At 42.2% G+C, this 24,183-nt stretch overlaps 3 protein-coding genes across 4 annotated transcripts; 2 read left to right on the top strand and 1 right to left on the bottom strand.

Moving 5' to 3' along the window:
* Positions 1-404: 404 nt before the first annotated feature.
* si:dkeyp-51f12.2 (uncharacterized protein LOC100151460 homolog) lies at positions 405-2,369 on the bottom strand. Its single transcript, XM_054790129.1, has 2 exons — positions 2,053-2,369; positions 405-642 (listed from the first exon to the last, which is right to left on the bottom strand). The coding sequence occupies exons 1-2, from the start codon at positions 2,367-2,369 to the stop codon at positions 405-407; spliced, it is 555 nt and encodes a 184-aa protein (XP_054646104.1).
* A 1,600-nt stretch (positions 2,370-3,969) lies between these two features.
* dhcr24 (24-dehydrocholesterol reductase) lies at positions 3,970-12,831 on the top strand. Of its 2 annotated transcripts, XM_054789936.1 has the most exons (9): positions 4,014-4,857; positions 6,058-6,213; positions 7,870-7,975; positions 8,326-8,444; positions 10,100-10,363; positions 10,423-10,566; positions 11,371-11,568; positions 11,634-11,812; positions 12,022-12,831. In XM_054789936.1, the coding sequence occupies exons 1-9, from the start codon at positions 4,627-4,629 to the stop codon at positions 12,173-12,175; spliced, it is 1,551 nt and encodes a 516-aa protein (XP_054645911.1). In that variant the 5' UTR covers positions 4,014-4,626; the 3' UTR covers positions 12,176-12,831. The 2 variants fall into 2 exon arrangements, with proteins under 2 accessions (XP_054645912.1, XP_054645911.1); XM_054789937.1 differs by lacking the exon at positions 11,634-11,812 and having other exon boundaries at positions 3,970-4,857.
* A 1,901-nt stretch (positions 12,832-14,732) lies between these two features.
* LOC129189011 (zinc finger protein 180-like) lies at positions 14,733-23,103 on the top strand. The gene is made up of 2 exons (XM_054790229.1): positions 14,733-15,137; positions 21,920-23,103. The coding sequence occupies exons 1-2, from the start codon at positions 14,945-14,947 to the stop codon at positions 22,891-22,893; spliced, it is 1,167 nt and encodes a 388-aa protein (XP_054646204.1). The 5' UTR covers positions 14,733-14,944; the 3' UTR covers positions 22,894-23,103.
* The last annotated feature ends 1,080 nt before the right edge of the window (positions 23,104-24,183 follow it).

Consider the following 24,183-nt stretch of genomic DNA (forward strand, 5'->3'; position numbering starts at 1 on the left):
ATTTTTTTTTTTTTACGAGCAAGCTTGTAAACAATGGCGACCCACTCTCTAAAGATATTAGTGTGGATGATAAGGTAGCAGCACTTTTCCAGCACTGGACAACATGAAAGGTTTGTTTTATGTGCTTGCCCTTTTCCAGACAGTTTCAATCAGCTCTTACCTACTTGGAATTGTGAGCTAAAGGGGTAACCTAATTGGGATGTGGATGTAAGTCCTGATTAACCTCCGTAGAGTACTCAGAGGTGAACTAATGGTGATCCCAAAACACAGAAAGTGTCTCAGTGCTCTTTGGCCAACACAGTTTCCGATCCACTTCCAGCAAAAGTATAGGAAACATGCCAGCATCAGAGGGAAACATGCTTCTCGTGTCCCGTTGGTGTTCCCCGTCTTTGGTGTTCCCGCCATCACACCTCAAAGCTTATCTCCCTGGACCGTCCAAATAACGGCTCGGCTGCTAAGTGCGTGTCGGAGTAGGCGCGTCTCAGGTGTGTCGAGCTGCATGTGGTTTTGATGGCTACTTCATAGGGAGGCGGCGGCCCCAGCCAGGGAGGAAGGTGAGGAGGAGGACTGAAACCTCCCGAGTCCATGGGGGGATAGTCAAACTCCTCGCTGCGAGCTCCGTGTCTTTGGCATTCCAGAGTTCTACAAGGGGAGAGAACAATGAAGGCATCACACTCAAATTGGTATTTTTAAAGGTGCACTAATATGCAAAAGTGACTTTTTAATGACGTTCTAACAGTAATATGTGTCCCTAGACCTTGTTTATGAGCACCAAACATGGGGAAAACTATCATCTCCGTCAGAGGCGCTAAAACGCTCGCTTTTGAACTTGCAGCTTTTCATGACGTTATGAAGGACAAACCTCCTGCCTCATGGACATGACAGCACCTCTTACCTGCCCCTAACTAGATAAGTCCGGCCCATGTATTGTGCCCACCACTTCATGGAGGACAGCTTTGCAATAAATAAAAAAAAAAGTAGGCTTCGCTACACAGCTTAAAATAAAGCTCTGTCAACTATCCGTCAGTCAACTACGGACATGGGAGCTGTAAGTTTGATGTTGTTTTTCTTTAGCAAATAGGCTAACCTAGCATAATGTTGCTGTTAAAATATGACTGGAGACAGGTGCAGACAAACACAACTCGTTAGCATTAAAGCTACAGACACACAAAAGTAGGATTTACTAGAAGCACTTAATATAATATGCTATAATAATATAGGATCTTTCATTGTTAGTATATGAGGTTAAACCATGATTCCAGTGAGGTGCATGGGATATTTTATTTCCGAGGAGTTTTAGTCCATGCAAACAAAGGCTTTTAGTCCAGAAAAGCTGCCTTTTCCTGAGTTTTAACCTTTCATGCCTTTTATGCCTTCACATTAGGTACTGTTACCGCCTTCATTGCTGTTTTGTTCTGCTAGATGGCGCACTAAAATACAGCTGGCTTTTACTTTGGCACACAATTCCCACATTCACAATTGCCTTAAATCAACTGAGATAGGCTGCAGCACCTATGTCATGGCCTTGAAGAGGACGAGAGGGCATTCAAGGGCGACACTAAGGAGTAACACTATCAGCCAATTTATACCGACTTGGAATTGTTCATGAATAAAGACAACTTTAAAAAAGCTATTGGTTCGTTGGTGACTATGCATGAAAATTAACCATGAATCGATTCATTGTATTTTTTGGAATGTTGTTATTAATGTTCTGAACTCCTCTTTCCATGCCAGGGATAGCAAAGTTCTTTGATAATATTGCTCAACGTCCCACAGCTGACGTCATGTTGTTCTACTTTAGTTGCCAGTGAATCAAGAGCACCTCTGCTGGTCTCAGCAGGTAGTGCACGACCATTTGGCCTCAATTGCTTCAAGACAGTTGCAGTTGAAGCTTCATGTCCTGGTGATAAGTAACCACTGGATGGACTAAAGCCTAAAGCCACTTCCTTCCTTTTTAGTCTTAGTATTGATGTAAAAATGACATTTAAAGCTTACAAATGAACATTGCTGTGATCTTTAATTCATCTGTCGTTAAAGAGTACGGAAACTTACCCCGGCAGAAAGACCGACTGGGACTCAGGGAAGCGACTACCGCTGTGCGCAAAGAGGGCATGGCTGCTGTAACCGGCGTACTCGTTGTAAGGATAGTGCGGACACTCGGGATCAAACTCTTGCTGGTTGTAGTTGGCCGTGCTCTTGCTGTTCATGGCCCAGAACAGCCCCAGGATGAGCATGACCACCCCCAGCACCACGCAGCACAGCGAGAAGGGCTGCAGGCGGCTATGGGACGAGGCCAGGAAGGCTGTGGAGCCCCCCGTCACGATGAGGAAGGCGCCGATGAAGATGGCTCCGTGGTGCAGGGAAGGCATCCTCCCGGTTCCGAGGTTGCCGCCGAGGCCTGGTAGATGGTGTCACTCGGGTCCGGCTGGGATGGAGCGCCCCATGTGTACGCAAGGTGATCACACATCCAAAAAATTAGAAATCCTCAAGTGGCACAAAAGACAACTCCTCACTCTTTCCATTCCCATAAGGTCTCTTCCTCCTATAAAGATGCTAAAAGCGACTTTTTTTTAGCTAAAAGAAGAAAAAATGACTTGTTTGAAGAGGATGTCATCTGCTGATGTGGACAAGCTGCGTGTTTATCATCACAGCAGATGGACCAGAAGACTGAAGAGCCCATTAAGAAATCTTTACTGGCGCCCCACCCTCTTCTGTCTAATGTGTCTGAAGGGTACCACTTTAGTGTGTGTGTGTGTGTGTGTGTGCGCGCGTGTGTGTCCACACAGGAAAATGATGACATGAAAACATGACTGGGTTAATGCGTGCGTGTGACATCAATTACAGAAATAAGACCATGTGTAACCATTCGAATAACATGATAATGGGCCTCGTCATGAAATGATAAACATTACATACATTGTCGGCCATACAGTACACAAAACTAGAACCGTTTTTCATTTGAATAGTGGTGAAAATTTGCAAATCATGCACCCGGACAGTGTTGCCTGTGCAATTTTTTTCTGACAAATATACCATAAGGTGCCGCTGCTATTGTCCAGCCATCCATCTTCTATGCTGCTTATCCTCATTAGGGTCGCGGGTATGCTGGAGCCTATCCCAGCTGACTTCGGGCGAGAGGCGGGGTACACCCTGGACTGGTCGCCAGCCAATCGCAGGGCACATATAGACAAACAACCATTCACACTCACATTCATACCTATGGACAATTTAGAGTCACCAATTAACCTAACATGCAAGTTTTTGGAATGTGGGAGGAAACCGGAGTACCCGGAGAAAATCCACACACGCACGGGGAGAACATGTAGAAGCCACACAGAGATTGGAGATTGAAATCTTCTCGATCTCCTGACTGTGTGGCCAACATGCTAACCACTAGGCCACCGTGCGGCCGCGCTGCCATTAAAAGTCCAAAATTTGAATCCCTGTAAATTGGATTGACTTGAAATTTTTCACACAGCTCCACAAAGAGCCGCTGTAACTTTAGGGTGTTTAGTCAAATTGCCACAAAATATGGCACACACCTTTAGGAGACTGACAAGCACATGTGTGTAAAATTTGAGCAAGATTGGTTGAAAAACATGGCCGCCATCAAGCAAAACTTATTCGCAGTGGCACATGCGGGACTCAGGATCAATTGTTCATAACTCAGTGACCAATTGCCTTATGATTATAAAATGTTGAGGATATCTTCATTACCTGTCGCATGCGTATGCGAATGTATGCAAATGTTATTTACAGTCATGACAAGGCACTTTACCCATTGCAAGAACCATGCTCCTCATACTAGTGGTGGAGCCAGAATGTTTTATTGGGGTGGCCTGACCCTGGGGTGGCAATAAATTGATACCTCAAATGTCTAGATGGCCAGGGGGGTGGCTAGGGTGGCTGTGGTCACCCCTGGCCACCACGTAGATCCACCACTGCCTCATACATTTAGAACACAAACTGAACCCCATATTAGCAAGCGCCAGAGACGTTCAGCGACGCTGGGAAGAAACTTCCAGCAGAACCAAGGCTCTGTGGGTGGCTGTCTGCCTCAACCAGTTGAGTTGAGATAGAGAAAAAAATGAGAACACCATGGTAGTTATTTTTTCACATAAATCATAACTTTACTTATGTTGCTTGTTTTCATTTTCAAATATATGCAAATGTCTTTTTTGTTATTATGTGCATTGCTAATGTGTTTATTTCTTAAGCAGCAGTGTGTCAATTAGTTTTAAAAAACATTGATTTTGGACACAGCTAAGGAAAGAGGCTGAATGGTGTGACAGATTTCCTGATTTTTGATTGGTCAAATCTAAGGAAGCCAGCAAAACAACAAGTCACCCCTCTCACAAGGTCCACCAATCAGAGTGACGTATTTTGCAGCTGCTCCCGCCTCTTCAGCTGTATCCCCCAATGGATGTCTACCTTAATGGTAACAACGAGTCCACCTATCCCTGCTCACCTATCAGGAGGAAGAGGTGATCGGCGGTCGCTTTTTGGCATTTTAAGTAACCCAATGCAGACCCTTCACGCTTGTCTGTGGAATTGTGACAACTCCGTGTGTTTGACGTTTGCTTCGTGTGTCAAATAGATAGTTATAGATTTATCCTTAAAATACAGATGGAGACGCTGCTCTATGTGGCCTCCGTGGCTCTGTTGTTGGCGTTTTGGATCAAAATGAAAGGTGTCGACTACGTGCTGATACACCAGCGTTGGATTTTTGTTTGTTTGTTCCTGTTGCCTCTCTCTGTGGTCTTTGACGTGTACTTCTACCTAAGAGCATGGATCATCTTCAAGATGTGCTCGGCGCCCAAAATGCACGAGCAGCGCGTACGGGACATCCAGCGACAGGTGGGTGCAAAGTAGAAAGTAGAGTAATAGTTATGCGCATGTGCAATAGGCGATATCCACTGTGTTGTGTATGTATATATGTCTTCTCGAGAGCTAGAAAATGTTGTCCTAATATCAAATGCATATAACGCTATTATAATAAAAGTGGTTGTGCTGTGGAGAGGACATCGTGGGCTTTGCAGTGATATGTTATTTGATTAGTAGTTTGGTAAGCGAGTCAATGTTAAGATTCTGTTTTGAAAACAACCGATTTTCCATTGTCCTCTGTGGTCATACTCGTACTTCTTTTTCATATAAAATTATGAAAATGATGGAGATGGTTAATGCAACAAATGTTTCAAGATACAAAAATTCACGTGTAGAAACGAAGACGAAGAACCTGCTTCTTGTAGTGTCATTCATAAAAGTGAAAATTACACAAAACTGTCATATCCAACTCATTCACTCAACTGTATGGCTTCGTTACTTTAGATGTATATTTTTCAGTTTTATCTCGCTTTTATATTTGCACTATAGCACAATCAGTATTCCTTTAGTTATGTTATATTGAGGGTACAGTGTTCTCTTATGCATATTTGCACTACCTGAGGCGTTCATTCAGTATTCTGCTGTGTTATATTTGCACTACCTGGGACATTCATTCAGTGTTGTTGGCGGCCTGTTAAGTATATTTGTACTATCTGGGGCATGTGTTCACTCAACAGTTATTTCTGTCCTGCTTTTTTGCACGTATATTGCATCTGGATGTAGGTTGTAGTCTTTTTATGATTTGATAGTTTAGACTTCCTTCTTGGATTCGTACATTTTTATTCTTAATCAGCTCGGCAATGGGAGTCATTTCAAAGACATTTTTTTGTTTCTCTGTCTGGTAAATAACTGTAGAATTGACATGAATAACACTTCTTGAATCTTCAACATAACAAGTAGTGTAAATACCACATAAAAAGTCCACATAAAAGTTTGCATCATAGTGTAAGGTGACACGGAATTAAATTTTAGATAGGACACAATGTGTTTGGGTATGCTGGTTGACCTCTATTTTGTTTGTATTTTGACAGTGTTTTGAAATAATGGAAAGTAATAAAATAATCTGTTCCAGGGTCAACCTGTTGCCATCACATAACCTTTACTAACTGTACCAATGTTTTGAGTAACATTTTAACATTCTTCATGTAATAAGTTACATTATTTACATTTCAGGTGCGTGAGTGGAGGAAGGAGGGCGGCAAGAGCTTCATGTGCACGGGTCGACCCGGCTGGCTCACTGTGTCTCTGCGAGTGGGCAAATACAAGAAAACACACAAGAACATCACTATCAATATGATGGACATTCTGGAGGTGGACACTAACAAGCAGGTGAGAAGAAGCAACGCTAGCACCTAGATGTTGATTACCTCTGCAACATAAAAAAGTTACTGTAGGTATATTTTCTACATACAGTTGTCCCTCCTTTATCACAGTTTAAGTTAATTTTTTTAAGTTAATTGGTAGACCCGACTACGATAATGGAATTTCCGCGAAGCTGAAGTCTATATTCCATCCATCCATCCATTTTCTATGCCGCTTCTCCGCATTAGGGTCGTGGGGGCATGCTGGAGCCTATCCCAGCTGACTTCGGGCAACAGGCGGGGTACACCCTGGACTAGTCGCCAGCCAATCGCAGGTTTTAACATTATTAGAGCCCTCTAGACATAAAATAACACCCATATAGTCACCTTTTATATTTGTATTACCCAATGTAGTCGATATAATCAGAGAATATAAGGCATATTAGACATAAATACGATAACAAAGACTCATACATTAGCAGTTCCTTGTTTTTTCCTGGACATCGTACTTCCTACAGTGGAATAAGTAAGCCATTTAAGATGTAAATAAAACTGCTTGCGTGTGTCACAGTTAATGTGTCCCTTAGGGAGGGTAGACCAGTAGACCGTGTTATTATTAGGATTATTATGTAGTTCTAATAGTATTATTATTATTATTGTGAGATAATTTAAAACTGCAGTCAATGCCTGTTCTGTCAAGCTGGTGCTTGTCTCACCAAATAATTACAGACACCTAGTGGCCAATGTAGAAGATTACACGGTTAGCATGCTTCCTCTGTAGTTAGTCCATTTATGTACTTGAAGGCCAAAAATAAGCGCAATTTGAATCACACTTTAAACCGTGTTATTATGAGCAATGAGGGATTGTGTTCAAGGACATCACGTAATTTAAGGTGAATTTACTTACGTTCAGTGTGTTTTCCTTTCTAGCATACTTAAATGTAGCAAATTGTACATCCGAATTAAGAGTTACAAAGTGAGTGACAACAATATCCACTTCATGTTTTTCTTTATCTTCTTGTTAATTTACACACGCATTATAAGTGTTATTTGTTCGAAGTGTCCCTGAATGTCTGCCACGAATAGACACACAAAAATGTCTCAAAACCTGTGCCTGGCAACGCACAGGAAGTCGGCCATTTTGGTTTGAAGCTGGCATTTTAGGGTCACTTAGAGGGTTTCCAGGGTTCCTTCAAAATCAAACTTGTTATCAAGTTTTTGTCCAATTGCTACCAAACTTGTACCACGTGTACTAGATAGAAGGGTAACGAATGGAATGATTTGAGTTTTCCTCAATGCATGTGAGCGGAGAGTGCCTTTTTAAAGTTTGTCGATCCAGTATGATCAAAAGTGTTGTTTTGTTTGCTTGTTAACTACATAACAATGTTGTGGAGTGGATATGAAAATGGGTGTCAGATTTATGTATGTCTGGGAAAACTGAGCAAACATATCTACATATTCAGTGTAGGCATGTTCGAGTACATCATAACCAAAATAATAATAGCAGACTACAGCAGTGTTGCATTTGTGCTGCTTAATATATGAAAAAATGGATGACATTTCAAAAGCAAAGTATACATTTACTGCCACCAACAGCATTGCATTCCTTACATGCATTCAGTTAAGAATAAACCTGGCCATGTGTATATGAAACCACGCATTTGTTGGTTTGGTTGTTGTTTAGGTGGTGAGAGTGGAGCCCTTGGCCAATATGGGTCAGGTGACTGCCCTCCTCAACTCCATTGGCTGGACCCTGCCAGTGCTCCCCGAGCTGGATGACCTGACCGTAGGTAAGTCATGGCGCACGTTATTTTCTCCGGAATCATCAACGGCAATGGGGGAGGCGGCGAGGGTCTGTGCTCCCATAAATCACTTGTTCCTGTTTGGACGTTCCTAATTCTGTTAGAGAAGGTCCACAGATAAAACTGGGCGGAAATGGACGCAGAGTTGGAGCCACCCGGGGATCGGGTTTCATAATGGATTTCCTGATGCCATAAACTGCGCATCAGCGGCCTAATGTTTTCCCATCAAGCCGCTGTGCGCTCATTTATCCTGACATGTGTGTGTATCCACAGCCTCTGTTGTTGTTGTGCAAGAAATGAAATCACGGCGCGCTTTCCCTTCTCTCCCCCTGTCTCAGGTGGTTTGGTGATGGGCACCGGCATCGAGTCGTCCTCTCATATTTATGGCCTCTTTCAGCACATCTGCGTGGCCTTTGAGCTGGTGTTGGCTGATGGCAGCTTTGTGCGCTGCACTGAGGTGAGCTGGAAGCAAACACCGTCCTTCCTTTCTTAGAAGGGGATGCAGAAAACGTGTCAAATTTTTTTTTTGACTGTGCCTTTTACATTCAAAAAGTAGCAGAGTGTCATTCTTGCAAAATACTGATTAGCAGCAAGAAAATGAATTACAAATGTAAATGTAAGGTAAAAATGTAATGTAAAATGTAAAGTAAATTCTATTTCTGCCTTATACTACACATATTAACTTTTAACTGTAACAGTCTTAACTACCCATGTATAGATAGTAACAATAATACAACTAAATAAATCTGGAATAAAGTAAAACAAGTAGACTCTTTGGAGACACCAGGCAGACTGCAGCTCAATGTTGCCTCCCAGTGGCCTTTTATAGGTATTGCAGGAATTAATAAGCACATTTTTGATTCATCGATTATCGAATCAATTGACAACTATTTTGGTATTTGATTAATGGTGTCTTGATTTAAAAATACTGAAATATCCTCTGATTTCAGCCTCTAAAAACGTGACTATAGTTTAATTTCCTTAGTCATCCATGAAAGCAGACCGATTATCTTTGTGTTTAAGGTAAAAAAAATAAAAAAAACTCACATGCAATACAATACATACAATCTGCCATATTTGCCCCTTTTTACTTTAAACATCACACCACATCAAATAACGAAATAGAATTTTACATTTTTTTTACTGAATAAGACACTCAGAATGTACATGAATAAAAGACCTGTAATATACAATATAAACTAGCAACAATAAAACATTGTATGTGAACATCCCTCCTTTTATACTTACCAGACAGTGCAGTGGGTAGGTTAAGTTGTGCGTCACGTATGTGTTGACTTGTGTTTGTGTGTGTTTGGCATTGTGCGTGAGGTAGTTGTCTGGATCGGTGCATGTGAAAAGCAACTAAAACCATCAAAAGGTTGTCTCAGATTGACTCTAACCTACTTGCAAGTCACGTTGCCAGCTTGTATGTTACAAGTTTATATTAAATACTTTGAAAGCATCTGGCAGGCCTCATTGAAATGCTTGGCGGGCCGGATGTGGACCCTGGGCCCTAGTTTTTTCACCCCTGGTCAAGGGCCTAACCGATTTTTTGATTAATCGAAACAACAAACTTTAGATTAATCGACTAAGAAAATAGTAGTTAGTTGCAGCCTAATATGTTCAACACAGCTTGTTTATCACATTGAATTTTACATTTCAAGTTCTGTGGTTATCATCACACTTTATATTTAACATCATGGGCAACCTGTGGTCGTGTCACCATAAAATACACTAACAAAAAGAAAAAAAGAACACACTTGTGTAGTTAATCCTTGAGATGTTGTGCCGAGATGTAAATATGTGGACAAGAGTATCGGGACATGTAGCTTTTCCTCCTGCAGGAAGTAAACATGAAAGACTTTCTTTGCTGCTATTATTGCTTCCACTATTCTAGGAAAATGTTCTACAAGATTTTGTAGTATTTTGTACATTCATGCAGCAGAGCATTTCTCAGGTCAGAGTTCAGTGCTCTAAACTCCCTCATCCATCCACAACATACAGTACATGCTGGCGTATCTAAATACTTTTGTTGTTCGTATAGTGTGCATTACTGAGTGTTTGATAATAACTCATTCATCTTGATGATGCATCATTATCATTGACCAACAGGAGGAGAACTCGGACCTCTTCCATGCTATCCCGTGGTCTTGCGGCACTCTAGGCTTCCTGGTGGCGGCTGAGATCAAAATCGTGCCGGCTAAACCTTGGGTCAAGCTGCACTATGAGCCGGTGCGAGGCCTGGAGAACATCTGCCGTCGCTTTTCCGAGGCATCCCAGAACAAAAAGAACACGTTTGTCGAGGGCATCCAGTACTCCCTCGACTCTGCCGTCATTATGACGGGAAGCATGAGCGAGCACGCCGAGCCAGATAAGGTACAAGTCGGCCAGGGCTTCACGTAATGTTCTGTCTCGTCACTCTGTTTTGACGTCAGATCAACAGAATCGGCCTGCATTTTAAACCGTGGTTCTTCAAACACGTGGAGGGCTACCTGACAGGTGGCGAGGCCGGAGTGGAGTACATCCCTCTGAGACAATACTACCACAGACACACACGCAGCATCTTTTGGGAGCTTCAGGTACAGAAACTGGACATATGTGCCAGACTTTAGCTAGTCATGGTCTTCTATGTTTGCACCCTCACCTCGTGTTTGTGACACGTGCAGCCCATCAGGCCATTAGCCATCCGTTGTCTTGCGTAGCAGTTAATGGTGTGTTTAATTATGCATGTGTGTTGGTCTGACACACTTCCATCTGCTGACTTTTTGCATGCTGTCTGTTGGTTTTGTAAGAGAGAGGTCTCACTCAGCTAAACTATGAGATGCTCTGAACTTGTCTTTTAGCAACCTAAATTCATGAATCGCACTTTAACCGCATTATTAGGAGCCACGAAGGGTTGCATTCAAAGACACCACGTAACTTAAGTTGAATTTACATTTCCGAGCATATTAAATGCAGCAAATTATACTTCTGCAGTAAGAGTTACGCGAGTGAGAGATAAGAATACCCACTTACTGTGTTTCTTTGTCTTTTTTTTTTATTTAGACCACACATACACACATAATAAAGGCGTTATGATTTTTTGAGTGCCAGTGAATGCACCTCACTGTCGTCTAGTGACAATTAGGAAGTGTCGTTCCCAGGACGAACTGACTACAGACGTGTTTGTGAGTTGGAGATACATACAGTATATGGTGTTGGAATTGTACTGCTGTTGATGTGTTCAGGTCAGAATAAAGTTATTAAAGAACCACAGACTCTGTGTGGGCACGCTATTGTGGTGGCGCCTGCCGCCATAAAAGAGAGATGTGGCTTGATGATGATGTGCATGCGTTAATGACGTTAAAAATTTTAACGTGAGTATATACTCTTGCACACTACAGGATATCATTCCCTTCGGCAACCACCCGGTGTTCCGCTGCCTCTTTGGGTGGATGGTTCCTCCGAAGATCTCCCTGTTGAAGCTAACGCAGGGAGAAACCATCAGACGCCTTTATGAGCAGCACCATGTGGTCCAGGACATGCTGGTACCCATGAGGCACCTTTGCTCTGCCATCATGCGCTTTCACCAGGACATTGAGGTAGGGCTCAGTCAAAAGAACTGACTGTTCAAAAACTACATGCGTGGCATTTTCTATGGTTTCAGGTTTACCCTCTTTGGCTGTGCCCGTTCCTCTTGCCACCTGGCAAAGGGATGGTCCACCCGAAAGGTCAAGACGAGGAGTTGTACGTAGATATTGGTGCATACGGCGAGCCTAAAGTCAAACACTTTGAGGCGACAGCGTCGACGAGGCAGCTGGAGAAGTTTGTTCGAGAAGTGCACGGGTATATTAGCCTCTTCGCTTAAGAAAAACAAAATGATCAAATTTACAGCTCCCACATCTGTAGCTGACTGACAGATAGTTGGCAGAGCTCCAGACTTAATTGTAAGATGTGTAGCAAAAGCCTGCTTCTTTTTAGTTTCATAAATTCAAATGCGAGGATGTAATTTGTCCTCAGATGGTGTTGCTTGATGTCTTATTGTACGACTGCAGGTTCCAGATGCTGTATGCAGACGTCTACATGGACCGGGATGAGTTTTGGGAGATGTTTGACGGCAAACTGTATCACAAACTGAGACAGGAGCTTGGCTGCAAGGAGGCCTTTCCGGAAGTTTATGACAAAATCTGTAAGGCTGCCAGACACTGATCCACAACCACACTTCCTGTCTCAGCAGCAGCAGTTGTATCATGTTTACACCAAGCAAACTGTTTTTGAAAAAATGTGTCTTAATGTTTCCTAATAGAAAACAAAGTTCTCTAATTGCTTGATAGTCTTTTTGATGATTTGTAGTACAGGTGTCCCTTTTTTTCGCAGCTTCACTCTATCACACTTTTTCAAAAATCTATGATTTCATAAATCATGCTGTTTGAATATGGCCTATTCATATGCCACTTAATCCTATTAGGGCATGCTGGAGCTTATCCCAGCTGACTTTGAGCGAGAGGCAGGGTACATACAACCTGGACTGGTCACCAGCCAATCGCAGGCTGGTTTTGACTGATTTTGACTTTATGATTGTAATATTATAACTTTTACCTAACCTAATTTTCCTAAAATTGCAACTTTATTCTTTCGACTCCTCTTTTTTCCCCAATTTTACAGTTTTTTTTTTTTTTTTTTTTTTACAATTTTTTGTGTGTGTGTGCCAATAAAAAAAACAGCCCCGTGCTGCCTTTTGGATACCTTTTGTATTAAACTCATGGCTGTCAAGTAACTTAAAAAATGTTACTTTTTTTTTTTTGCAAATATACACAAATGTTTGAAAAGATGGCCACTTTTAATAAAATGATGACTGCTTGTAATATTTATTACATTTGAAAACTGTAAGTTTTTAAATTTTAATTTGATGAAAAATGCAGCAGTAGCTGACCTCTAGGCGTGAAATGCAGGCCGTGCCCCCCCGTCGTGCTGGGGCAGGCCCACAGGCCGCCAGTACCCAACCAGCTTCAACAGAGGAGGCATTGGCCAGCAACCTCCCAAACACACATGCCTCCTACGTGGAAGTGTGTATGAAGTGTGTATGAGAACGTCTATGGGGCAGTTAAAACTGGGACAGCAGCCCAGGGATGTCCCATGGTTTATTTGACAGTGGGACTGACCCAGATGCCCCCCAGACTCCTTATGAAAGTCATTCAGTATTTAACATGGCATCTTCTTCCATAAGTAATAATAATTCATCAAATTTGTTTAGCGCGTTATAGGACACGCTTTACAAAGAAATACAAATAACCAAAAAACAGATGAGAAAACAGGGCCCCCCCCTGCCCTCAGTGTAGTCAGACTATGGTGCATTTAAAATTGAGTGGGGTGGCAGCCTTTTGAATGACAGAGGTGCTGGGTGCAGGGGCTGTTCCAAGGTGAAGTGGGTGACCCCTCCCCCATCCCTTGAGGTCCTCATGGTGTGTGAGAGGAGAAAGGCGCAGTGACGCTGCCTGGCCACCTCCACGCCTCACCGCCTCTGCAGGCAGAGCCCACTTGACTTGATCCCACCACCGCCATCGAAGGGCAGCCTGGGTTAGGAGCTAGGAGCCTCCATGCCACCAGAGTGAGCTCTGAGCCAAGGATCCAGGCCAGCCCGGAAACGCAGGCCAGCAAAGTCCCCTCCCCCGACCCCTCATCCACCACCACCAGGAGGAGGCCATCATCCCCAGCCCCCATCGCCCGCCCCCTGGGGGGTCGCCCCGACTGGGCCTCATAAGTGGAGACCTTTTCATCCTCTTACAGTTATTATACATACTGAAGTTCAGCACACAAAGTAGAATTAAAAATAAAAAGAACACCAGCTAGGAATGAAAATGTTCTTTTTGTTTTTGTATAAAACATCACAGTAAAAAGCTTAAAAACACTTGATAACAAAAATATATTGATTGCATAGATTCATTAGTGCAAGTATCAGAGTGCAAAGATTTTTTTCACAGTTGATTTCCAATAATTAAAGTGAAAAAAGAAGATCCCACATTTGCCTTTATCTGAGGCACAGTATCAAAACAACTGTCCTCAAAATGTCGGTGTGATACGGTGAATGGCATGTTTTGGAAATGTGTACAAGCTTACTCTGTCTGCTCAAGTGGTCCAGCAAAAGCCTACCGTAAACCAAGCGGAAAATCAACAAAAAATGCACCTCAACAATACGAAACCGATGTATTGCAAGCGTGTTCCCGACGTGACGTTACGTCCTCCTCCAGTCTCTGATCGTTTGATTTTCAGTGGCGAAAAACCCAAAAAAGGGTAAATAAGTCAACATTCGAGCACATGTTACATAGGAAATATGCCTTTCAATGTTGTTTTGCACAGAAAAAAAAATAAAATTAACCCATTTTGGTGTCACGAGCACTTTATGTCAGTTACAAAAACTGACATAATAAATGTAAAAGGTAAAACACATTTTGCTCTCAATGTTTAATAATAAGGTTGCTTTAAAAAAATTAAGACTATCTGAGACGACCTACACCTTGAGGGGGCCCCTTTACAAGGGTTATGTTTGGGGGCCCAGAGTTTGGTGCTACGTCCCTATACAGTGAGCTATGCATAATGAAGCTTGCTAACAAAAGTTTTCAACTGGTATCTCTGCCCAACATCTCTCCTCAGAAGAATGTTTCACACCATGGGGGAAGTGGTCACTGAGAGGGAGGGGGATGGCCTATCTATATGCAAAAACGGCCATTCACCAAAGGCCTCACCGCCGCAGAGGACACACCCACCACACACATACATATAGCAACTGTGCGCCGAAATATTTCGCGCGGAACAAACATTTTGCGTTCAAGGTGAAACGTCTTCAAGCACCAAGAGGCAGTACACTTGATTGGACTTTTAAAATCAGCGTTTAGTCCACGTGTTTGCAAGCTGCAGGGATAGACCAGCGAAGAAGAAACGCCGGAAGTTAGCAACACGCGGGTTTTGTGTGAGGACAAAATGTGTAAAGTTCAAATGCTGAGAGCGTTAATGGAGCAGCGACTAAATGCTGCCGTTGAAGAAATATTTGGACTGTTTGAAAGAACCATAGCAGAGTACGAGGAGGAACTTTCGAGGACAAAAAAGGAGAAAGATCGACAACAACAACTGCTGGACGCTCTTCTCAAAAATCAAGTTTTGCTTCCCAACCCAGGTTTGTTTACATCCTTCTACCTTATCGTGTAACTTTAAATGGTTAAACCGAATCAACAGGTTGCATTTAGTTGAGTAAATTATTATTATTACACAATAGCAATCTGGATGTGCATGGTCCGAAGTACACAACCCATGCCGTCTACGGAGGCTGATATCAGTCAATTCAGCTTTTTTAAAAAGTGAAATTTAAATGAAGATTTTGTAAATTATGCGATGCACCAGTTGTTAGAGTTGTAGTAAATGCACACTTTGCTATAAAATACAAACAAAGGCATTGGCTGTGTCTCAATTCGCGCACTTACACTTAGCATTCTGAAAAGCAAGGATTGTACAGTTAAAGAGGATTGGTAATTAGTCGCAAATGAATGGAACAGAGCGTAGTACGCTGTGGAGGAGAAAGTCCGCCATGATGGTTAGCACGAGAAGTGGGCGGGGCTAAGGCGGACAATCGTGCACGATGTATTCACTAGCTTTGAGCTGATTATAAAATAAAGTTATACGCTGTGCTACACTGATAAAACCAAGACAAGACATGAGAGACAAGAAAAAGAAGAAATCCATCCAATGTCTCCAATCAGAATCCAACCATCTATCCATTTTCTTTCCGCTTCTCCTCTTTAGGGTATGCTGGAGCCTATCCCAGCTGACTTTGGGCGACAGGCGGGGTACGCCAGCCAATCGCAGGGCACATATAGACAAACAACCATTCACCCTCACATTCATACCTATGGACAATTTAGAGTCGCCAATTAACCTAACATGCATGTTTTTGGAATGTGGGAGGAAACCCACGCATGCACGGGGAGAACATGCAAACTCCACACAAGTCCAGTCCTGTGTGTGTGTTTTACTGCTCCCCCTCTGTTGTGATGAAAAGCCGCATGGCGTGGGGGAGGAATGATCTGCTTGGTCTTTTGCTGGAGCATGGCAGTGATAGTAATCAGCCACTGAAACTGCTCTTTTGTCGGGAGATGATGCGGTGCATTGGATGGTTCTGGTTGGCCGTGATGGATAAATCATAATAATTGTAATTCATAAAATAATTAAATAATAATAAATACAAATAAATGTAAAACATTGTTTCATATTTTTCCTTTTATAGAGTCTTACTCAGGCATAACATGTTAATAATACATTTTATTCAGTATGTATATAATTAAACTAACAATATAACGAAATAATAAGTGTGTGCTGGACCACACATGGCATCATTCATTACCATTCCACTAATCCATTAATTAGCATTCCAGTTAATTGATAAAAAAAAAATCTGGTTATTTTTTCATGTCCATAAGGAACAACAGAAATTCGATTTAAAAAAATACTTATATGGATATATAACTGGAAGTACTGTGTTGACACAATGCAACATTTATTTCAGTAATGGCATTAAGACATTTGATAGACTATAACCTAAATCAGGGGTCACCAATGTTTTTTCTTGCGAGAGCTACTTTTAGAAAATGAAAATGGCCACGAGCTACTCATTTTTGTAGAAATGATTTTCATACCTTATTTCAACCCAAACAGATCAAATATGCTTGTTTTACCAAAACATTCACATAATGCTGGTATCCACAACTCACATTTTATGTTTCAGAATACTTTTCTTTCTAGTGTTCTCACATTATTAACTGAAAACCTGAATGAAAAGCAGGCTTGCGGGCGCCTCATGGTCGTGGGAGGCTACCTGGTGCCCACGGGCACTGTGTTGGTGACCCCTGACCTAAATCGTCATCATCACTGACTTGTGATAAATTCAACTAATCACCCGGAGAAACAAAGTAGCTTTAAAGGGTCACTGACATGAATTGTCATCTTTGCTTAAATATGTTCTATATTGTTTGTAATTATGTTATGTACGTTGTTCGTTTTTTAAAAGCGAATCATAAATTTGTAAAAAAAAATTATATTTTTGTCCGTGACGGGCGCCGTTATGGTCCGAACACCTTAGAAAATGGCCATTTCCCAAGTGACGTCGACAAATACGCAGCTCTCATATTTTTTCCGCTTCTGGAGGACCACTTTATTTTCATTTACAGAGACTGGAAAGTCAGACAACATAAGAACGAAAAACAATGTAACAGAAATGAAGTATTTACATCGTGACAAACCAGATGGTTTGGTAATAGATACGTCAGGGGAGGGTTACTATATGAGCATACTTATCTCAACCAACAGACAGAAACTAACACATGGAGAGGGAGTGTGTGTGTGTGTGTGTGTGTGCGTGCACAGTGTTTACAGGTACTTGTATATATGTGCAAATATTACAACACAAAAAAAGGATTTTGAGGAATAAATTCTGTGGAATTGAGATCAAGCATTTGTAGATGTCAATTTTTGAATAAACGTAGACCATGTTTTGTTGAAATGGGGTGTGCTGTGATCGATTGAAGCTGACATTTTTTCCATTGAAAGTTGATCTGTTAACAAGTTCTTCCAGTGTGTTATGGTCAGTTGGTTTCTTGTTTAGGAGGACGTTTTTATGACATTTTTATGACACATACCTGTCTTTGTTTTGGGGGAACTTGAAAAATGGCAAATCTTAATGGCTGAGCAGTGTGCTGAGGACATGTTTACAATGCAATGATTCTGGATTCTGCTCACCATCATGGCAGCCAAACCCGCGCAGGGAGTACTACGGAAGTGGATGGTGAGTTGGTGAACCTGGTTTAACGCTAGAGTCCTTGCTGAAAAGTATGGTGAATGCAACATCAATACCCGGATGTTCTTGGGCATTGAATCGATCGCAACTGGACTGATCAGGTTGTCTTTGAAGACATTTTCGCATCCACCACTCTCATCCGGGTAGGTTAAAAGCAGGGGCACCGCCAGGAATTCTGGACCCCATGAAAAAAATCACCTTACCCCTCCCCCGGCAGCTGTTGTCACATCTCTGGAACCTTAACCAACCCAACAAGAGCTTTACATACAGTAACTCCAACTCTGAAGGTTTGCAAATGTGTTGCTTCTTATTGTTCAAGACTAGCAGTGTAATATTTACTGCTAGTGAGTTGTACATGTGGGGCCGCACGGTGGTCTGGTGGTTAGCATGTTGGCCAACACAGTAACAGTCTGGAGATCTGGGTTTGATTCTCCCTTGGGCATTTCTGTGTGGAGTTTGCATGTTCTCCCCGTGCGTGCGTGTGTTTTCTCCAGGTACTCCGGTTTCCTCCCACATTCCAAAAACATGCATGTTAGGTTAATTGGAGACTCTAAATTGTCCATAGGAATGAATGTGAGTGTGAATGATTGTTTGTCTATATGTGCTGGCGACCAGTCCAGGGTGTACCCCACCTGTCGCCCGAAGTCAGCTGGGATAGGCTCCAGCATGCCCCCGCGACCCTAAAGAGGAGAAGCGGTATAGAAAATGGATGGATGGAGTTGTCCATATGCTGTAGTATGCAGTTCACTATTTGATGCAAGAGAACATAACAAATGTGCTAAAGCCCATCTTTTACAGTCTCACTGTAATTTGAATTGTAAATTTCCAAAATGTTTTTAACATTTATGAAAGACCTACATATACAGTACATTAACATTTAAATTTGCCAACAAGAAACGAAGGTTGAAATGGAAACATTATGTGGAAAATGTATTGGTTTGAATTTGTTGTCACAAAAATAATGTTTCTTTTTTGTAATTCCCACAGAAAAAATATTGTTTTAGGGCAACCAGGGCACCGTTTCTGTGTGATACTAAGTGACATGTCCTTGAACACAGTGATGCTCACCTTCTTCACTGGGACAGGGAGGGGTACAGTTATGGGGAGACAGGTCTGTTGCTGACTCGTTTGTTAAATCTGGTAAATGGGGGAGGGGCAACTGATTTAATAATACATGGTACAAATTTAGCTGTGCTGATTAAATGTCTGCTAAAAAAGGAGTGACATTTAGGCTAACACAACATGCTAACACTCTGCTAGCTTATTTGATTGTGGATATTAAGCTAACAGGTTCATTTCCACGACACACAGACTGGCTCGGCTACAAAAAAAAACGAGTCACATATTGACACCCTTTTCGCTTGCCTTTCTTCTCTCCTCTCCTCTTTCTCTCTTTCCTTTTTTCACTCCCAGACATTATTTTATTAGTAACAGGCAACATAGTTTCACTCTGCTCTGCCGCAAATGCAGACTGACAGGCAACACGCTGCAGCTACAGCGCAGTGAAGGTAGGGGGGGGTCAGTCAATATGGAAGATTACTTTTGGTCACTGTAGCTATTGAACTGTTACTGCCAAATACAAGAGATTAATTTAATCGTTTTCTGACGTATATTTAAAAAAAAAGCACAAGCAGACAGCAAAACACCTATTTACTGGGGTCCCTGTCAGTCAGGGGCCCTCGGAATTGTCCTAACTTTCCCCCCTTTATGGGGCCCCTTGCCTAAAAACTAGATAGGACTAGTGTGTGTGTATGATGTGAGTTCCAAGTATTTATCCTCTAAAGTAGAACTTGGTATCACATGGCATATCAACAGTTAACCCATTCTTGGTTGGGGGTTGTGTCCACACCGCCCTGTCCACACAGGAACGCTCCTGAGAATTTTTTTTTGTGGGCTGCTGAAAAAATTTGCATCCACACTGTTGTCGGATTATTAAATAATTGCATCCAGACGGGAACGGATCACTGAGTGAAAAGGATGTAATACACAAGGCACACCTACGTGTGGTGCTGTGAGCGGACGTGCTCTCCAAGGCTCATCTAGGTTTATGAGAAGTGGAATGACTTCATTATGGAGCATAAGACAACAAAATATCAGGAGAATGTCGACTGGAGTGATTCATGTCGGTCGGAATATTCAGATACTATGTTGGTTTGTCATCAAAGCTCACTTCTGGTCACATGATGGCGACGGGGTGGCGGTGGGTCGGTGACGTTTTCGTGTAGAAAGCTGACGCGAAAACGGCAAGCCAGTGTTTTCAGATTTTTTTTCTTTTATTTATTTATTATTTGCACATCATAAACAGCGTAAAAAAGGGAAACAACACAATTTATAAACATGTTAAATCTTTGTGCAGGAGAGGACGGAAGCCAAAAGAGGCTTTCCCACTCTGGAAGCTGTTTTAAAAAAATATCGTTTTAGGGCAACCAGAACGCCGTTTCTGTGTGGATGAGAGGCTGAAACGATAAACTACTTTGCTGTTTTGACCTGAACACGTTCAGGGTGGATAGCCCCTAAGACAGCCTGAATCGCCCAGTTGCGATTGATTTAATGTCGTGAGTGGCCTGTTTGTTCGAAATAGAGAAGCAAGAGAAAAACAATACTGCCGATTCCGATACTGATCATCCATGAGTGAAATCGTCTGATAACGATCACATGGATTAATTACACATTTTAAATTAATTTATGACGAGTACTGGTGGCCTGGGGTGCAAAGGGGAAAAGTCAGGACAATTCCAAGGTCTGCTGACTACCACGGGGCCCCAAAAGTATGTAATTACTAATAATCTCAAGGCATTCAATCGATCGCAATTGGACTGTTCAGGTTGTCTTAGAAGACATTTCGCCTCTCACCCGAGCAGGCTTCATCAGTTCATGCTCAAAGACGAGATGAGACACACACCAGTCAGACTAGATAGGACAGCTCTAGTGTGAGAGCTTGGTGCAAGATCCAGACTATTTCTCATCTAAAGGGGGAGGCAGGTCCAGACAGGAATGTTTGGCTCTTCAGTGATGTCAAGTGACGATCGTTAGGATACAATGGAGTGAGGCCTCTGCCCGCCAATGATGGTGGTTTGGCTGGTATCACCTTCATTAGCATCCCATACAGATATAATACAGGGCACCTGACTACCTTTTTTTTACTAGGAGCACAACGGACCCTAACTTAAAATTTTAGGAACGCAAGCAGAAAATTTAGGGGTAAACACCAAAATCTACTTACTGTAAATATTCACATTTCCTCTCTAAGTGGCCAATCGATCTGGGCATCCCTCACATCCCAAAGTTTTTACCTTTGTGTACGCCTTCAGACATCTGACCCGCAGCCATGTATCCCCTGCTCCTGCACACATAACCTTTTTTTTATCTTATCCTATCTTCAAATATTGAACATAATTAATTTGTTACTTAATTTTATGGTAATTCCAGGTCAAAAATGTGTATTTTGCATGGTCACATTTTGATCAAGTTTGACATGAGCACTGATAAATAGATAAGTATTCATCCTACTTATCTTTTATTGCAGTCTGATGTTGGCATCCTTCCGTTTGAATGGGTTGAATTTGAGCTGCACTTGTTTTGTCCACTCACGATGGCTATGGTTTAAATCGGCGTATTAATTTAATCCCAAATTGAAGGGAAAAGTTTATCAATCAAGATAAAGCAGTGTCCGAAATACAAAAATCCAGACAGCCAACGATATAGCCTCATTTTCAGGGGAGTCCCCACTCACAGTGACAGTTTTTCATCACTACGCCATGCAGGGATTGGAACACCAAACTAAATCTTCAAGATTAAACACTCTTAATGCACAAAATAATAATCAGACTTACGTACTTACTTGTTCATATGATGCACACAGAGCAATGAACATCTTCGTGCCCTGTCTCCTTTCCGCTCCGTTCTCCTCTCTCTGTGAGGCTTTAAGGCGCACTCGTAATTGTGTTAGGCGCTAATCGTTTTTCATTTTTATTCACGTACCCCCCTACCACAATTTGGCGTACCCCTGGGCGTACGGTATGCGTACCCCAACTTTGGGAACCTAGGCTGTAGATAGTTTGAGTAAGAACTGCAAACTAAAATGACCCATTTGTATTCTATGTTGTTTGCAGACATCCAGCAGGTGTCAGTGGACAGTCAAGAGGTTCCCTCTGAACAGCAGGAGTCAGAGCTGCCCCACATTAAAGAGGAAGAGGAAGAGGAGGAACAGTCAAGTGAGGCAAACGAAGGGGCGAAGCCTCTAACTCAACACATGACAGCAGAAGCTGATGGAGGTCATTGCGGAGATATCCAGTCAGAACCAGACAGCATCTTTGCTCCACTGTCAGACATGGGCGACATGATCTCAGACTCTTCTGAAACCGATGACAGTGACGACACCCACCAGCCTTTGGAGAGTAACAAGGACTCGAAAGGTGGTATGAGACTTCACACTAACAAGAGGGGAAGTCTGTATAGACGCGTGAGAATGCTCGCTGGAGAGAAACCTTTTGCTTGCTCAGTTTGTGCTAAAACCTTCTATTCAAAGGATCACCTGAAAAGACACATGATGATTCACGCAGGGGTGAACCAATTTTCCTGTTCAGTTTGTGGTAAACGATTCAGAGATCAAAAACCCATGATATTACACATGAGAACACACACCGGAGAGAAACCTTACGCTTGCTTTATTTGTGCGAGAAGGTTCTCTTCAAACGATTACTTGAAAAGACACATGATGATACACACAGGGGGTAATTCCTTTCCTTGTTCAATTTGTGCTAAAAGATTCAGACATAAATATGATATGATATCACACATGAGAGTACACACTGATGAGAAACCTTTTACTTGCTCCGTTTGCAGGAAGAGTTTTTCCAGCGAGTACTGTATGACCACACACATGAGAACACACACGGAGGGGAAGCAGTTTACCTGCTCGCTTTGCCCTAAAAGATTCACTAGTAAACATTATGTCATGATACACATGAGAACGCACACTGGGGAGAAACCGTTCAGTTGCAACGTGTGCAATAAAAGGTTCACTTATAAGTATCAGGTCAGCAAGCACAAGTGTGCAACAGTCATGGAAGCTGCAGGGACTTAAATACACTCAAACTGATGGTGCTAAATGTACATTCAAAACACAGCTTGTTTAAAAATATTTTAGACTTCATGTGGTGCTGTTATGTGGTTTTAGCCTCGAATTACTTGCAAACTTGTGTGCAAAATGAAGCCACTCTTGTATTATTTGTAAATGACTGCGCCCACCATTAATACAGTCACGTTAATGGAGGAAATCACATTGGATTGTCATTTGGTGTTTTTGTCAAAATTAAAGTTTCACATTTTTTCATTGGATTTGATTGATTTTGTTATCCCATTAAAAGTATGCATGATTAAAATGTCACGCAAAAGTGAGCTCTTGTCCCCCATACCAACCACACCGGAGAGAGAGTGTGGCCTGTTACAGACCTCTTAGGTACGTATTATATATTCAATATACTCAAGTTCGGCACACAAAGTAGAATAAATAAAAAGAATACCAGCTACTGTATGAATGAGAACGTTTTTATGAGAATGTTTTTATTTTTTTTTAGAAATGTAGTGCCTCTATGTTAAAGGTGCTTCAAAATGCCTGACAAAAATATGTACCCTCAAGGACCCTGGTGAGAGTGTAGAGTTGGGCCACAGTACCACGACCAGGACCAGAGATTCAACTAGTGTTAGTGGCGGATCCTCCTCTCCAGAACCCCTGAATAGACCTTACCAGGAAGACTGAGAAGTATGAATCCACAATAGCTGGACCACCACCACCCTGTCTGCCAATCCGAGGCACTGCCCCTGGTGCCACGTGATGCTGCAGAGTCGTGTCAACCAAGACGAGTCCACAGCGTCCAGGGCCTGAAGGAACTCAGGGCAGATCTCATCTGCTTCTGGGTCTGCTGGTGGAGTAGGAAGAAAATAGTAGGTACTGTAGGTGCCAACTCATACAGGGGCTGCCCATAGCTGCACTAACGCACATAGACACACACACACACGTTAGACCACAGGTAGCAAACGCATATAAAATGGCTAAAGATAACAATACATGTACAGGTATGTATGTGTCTTACGTTATTCAAGAGCTCTGGACAATTTGCACTAGCGCATCATTGACCTGTAAACACACACGACACAACACACACGTGAGCTACAAAGTTTATCCACTAGATGGCAGCAGTGCTACAAGAGATGACAACCACTTCCACGTATGACATGCTTGCTGTTGTAAATCAGTGCTTCCCAAACTTTTTACCCCTTTAGACTTTTGACCTGAAGCCATGTACCCCCTACTCCACTCTACACTTAAAAAACATAAACCTTTTTATCATAATTAACGTGAAATATTGAACAT

Source organism: Dunckerocampus dactyliophorus, chromosome 10, assembly GCF_027744805.1.
Source record: "Dunckerocampus dactyliophorus isolate RoL2022-P2 chromosome 10, RoL_Ddac_1.1, whole genome shotgun sequence".
Taxonomy (NCBI): Eukaryota; Metazoa; Chordata; class Actinopteri; order Syngnathiformes; family Syngnathidae; genus Dunckerocampus; species Dunckerocampus dactyliophorus.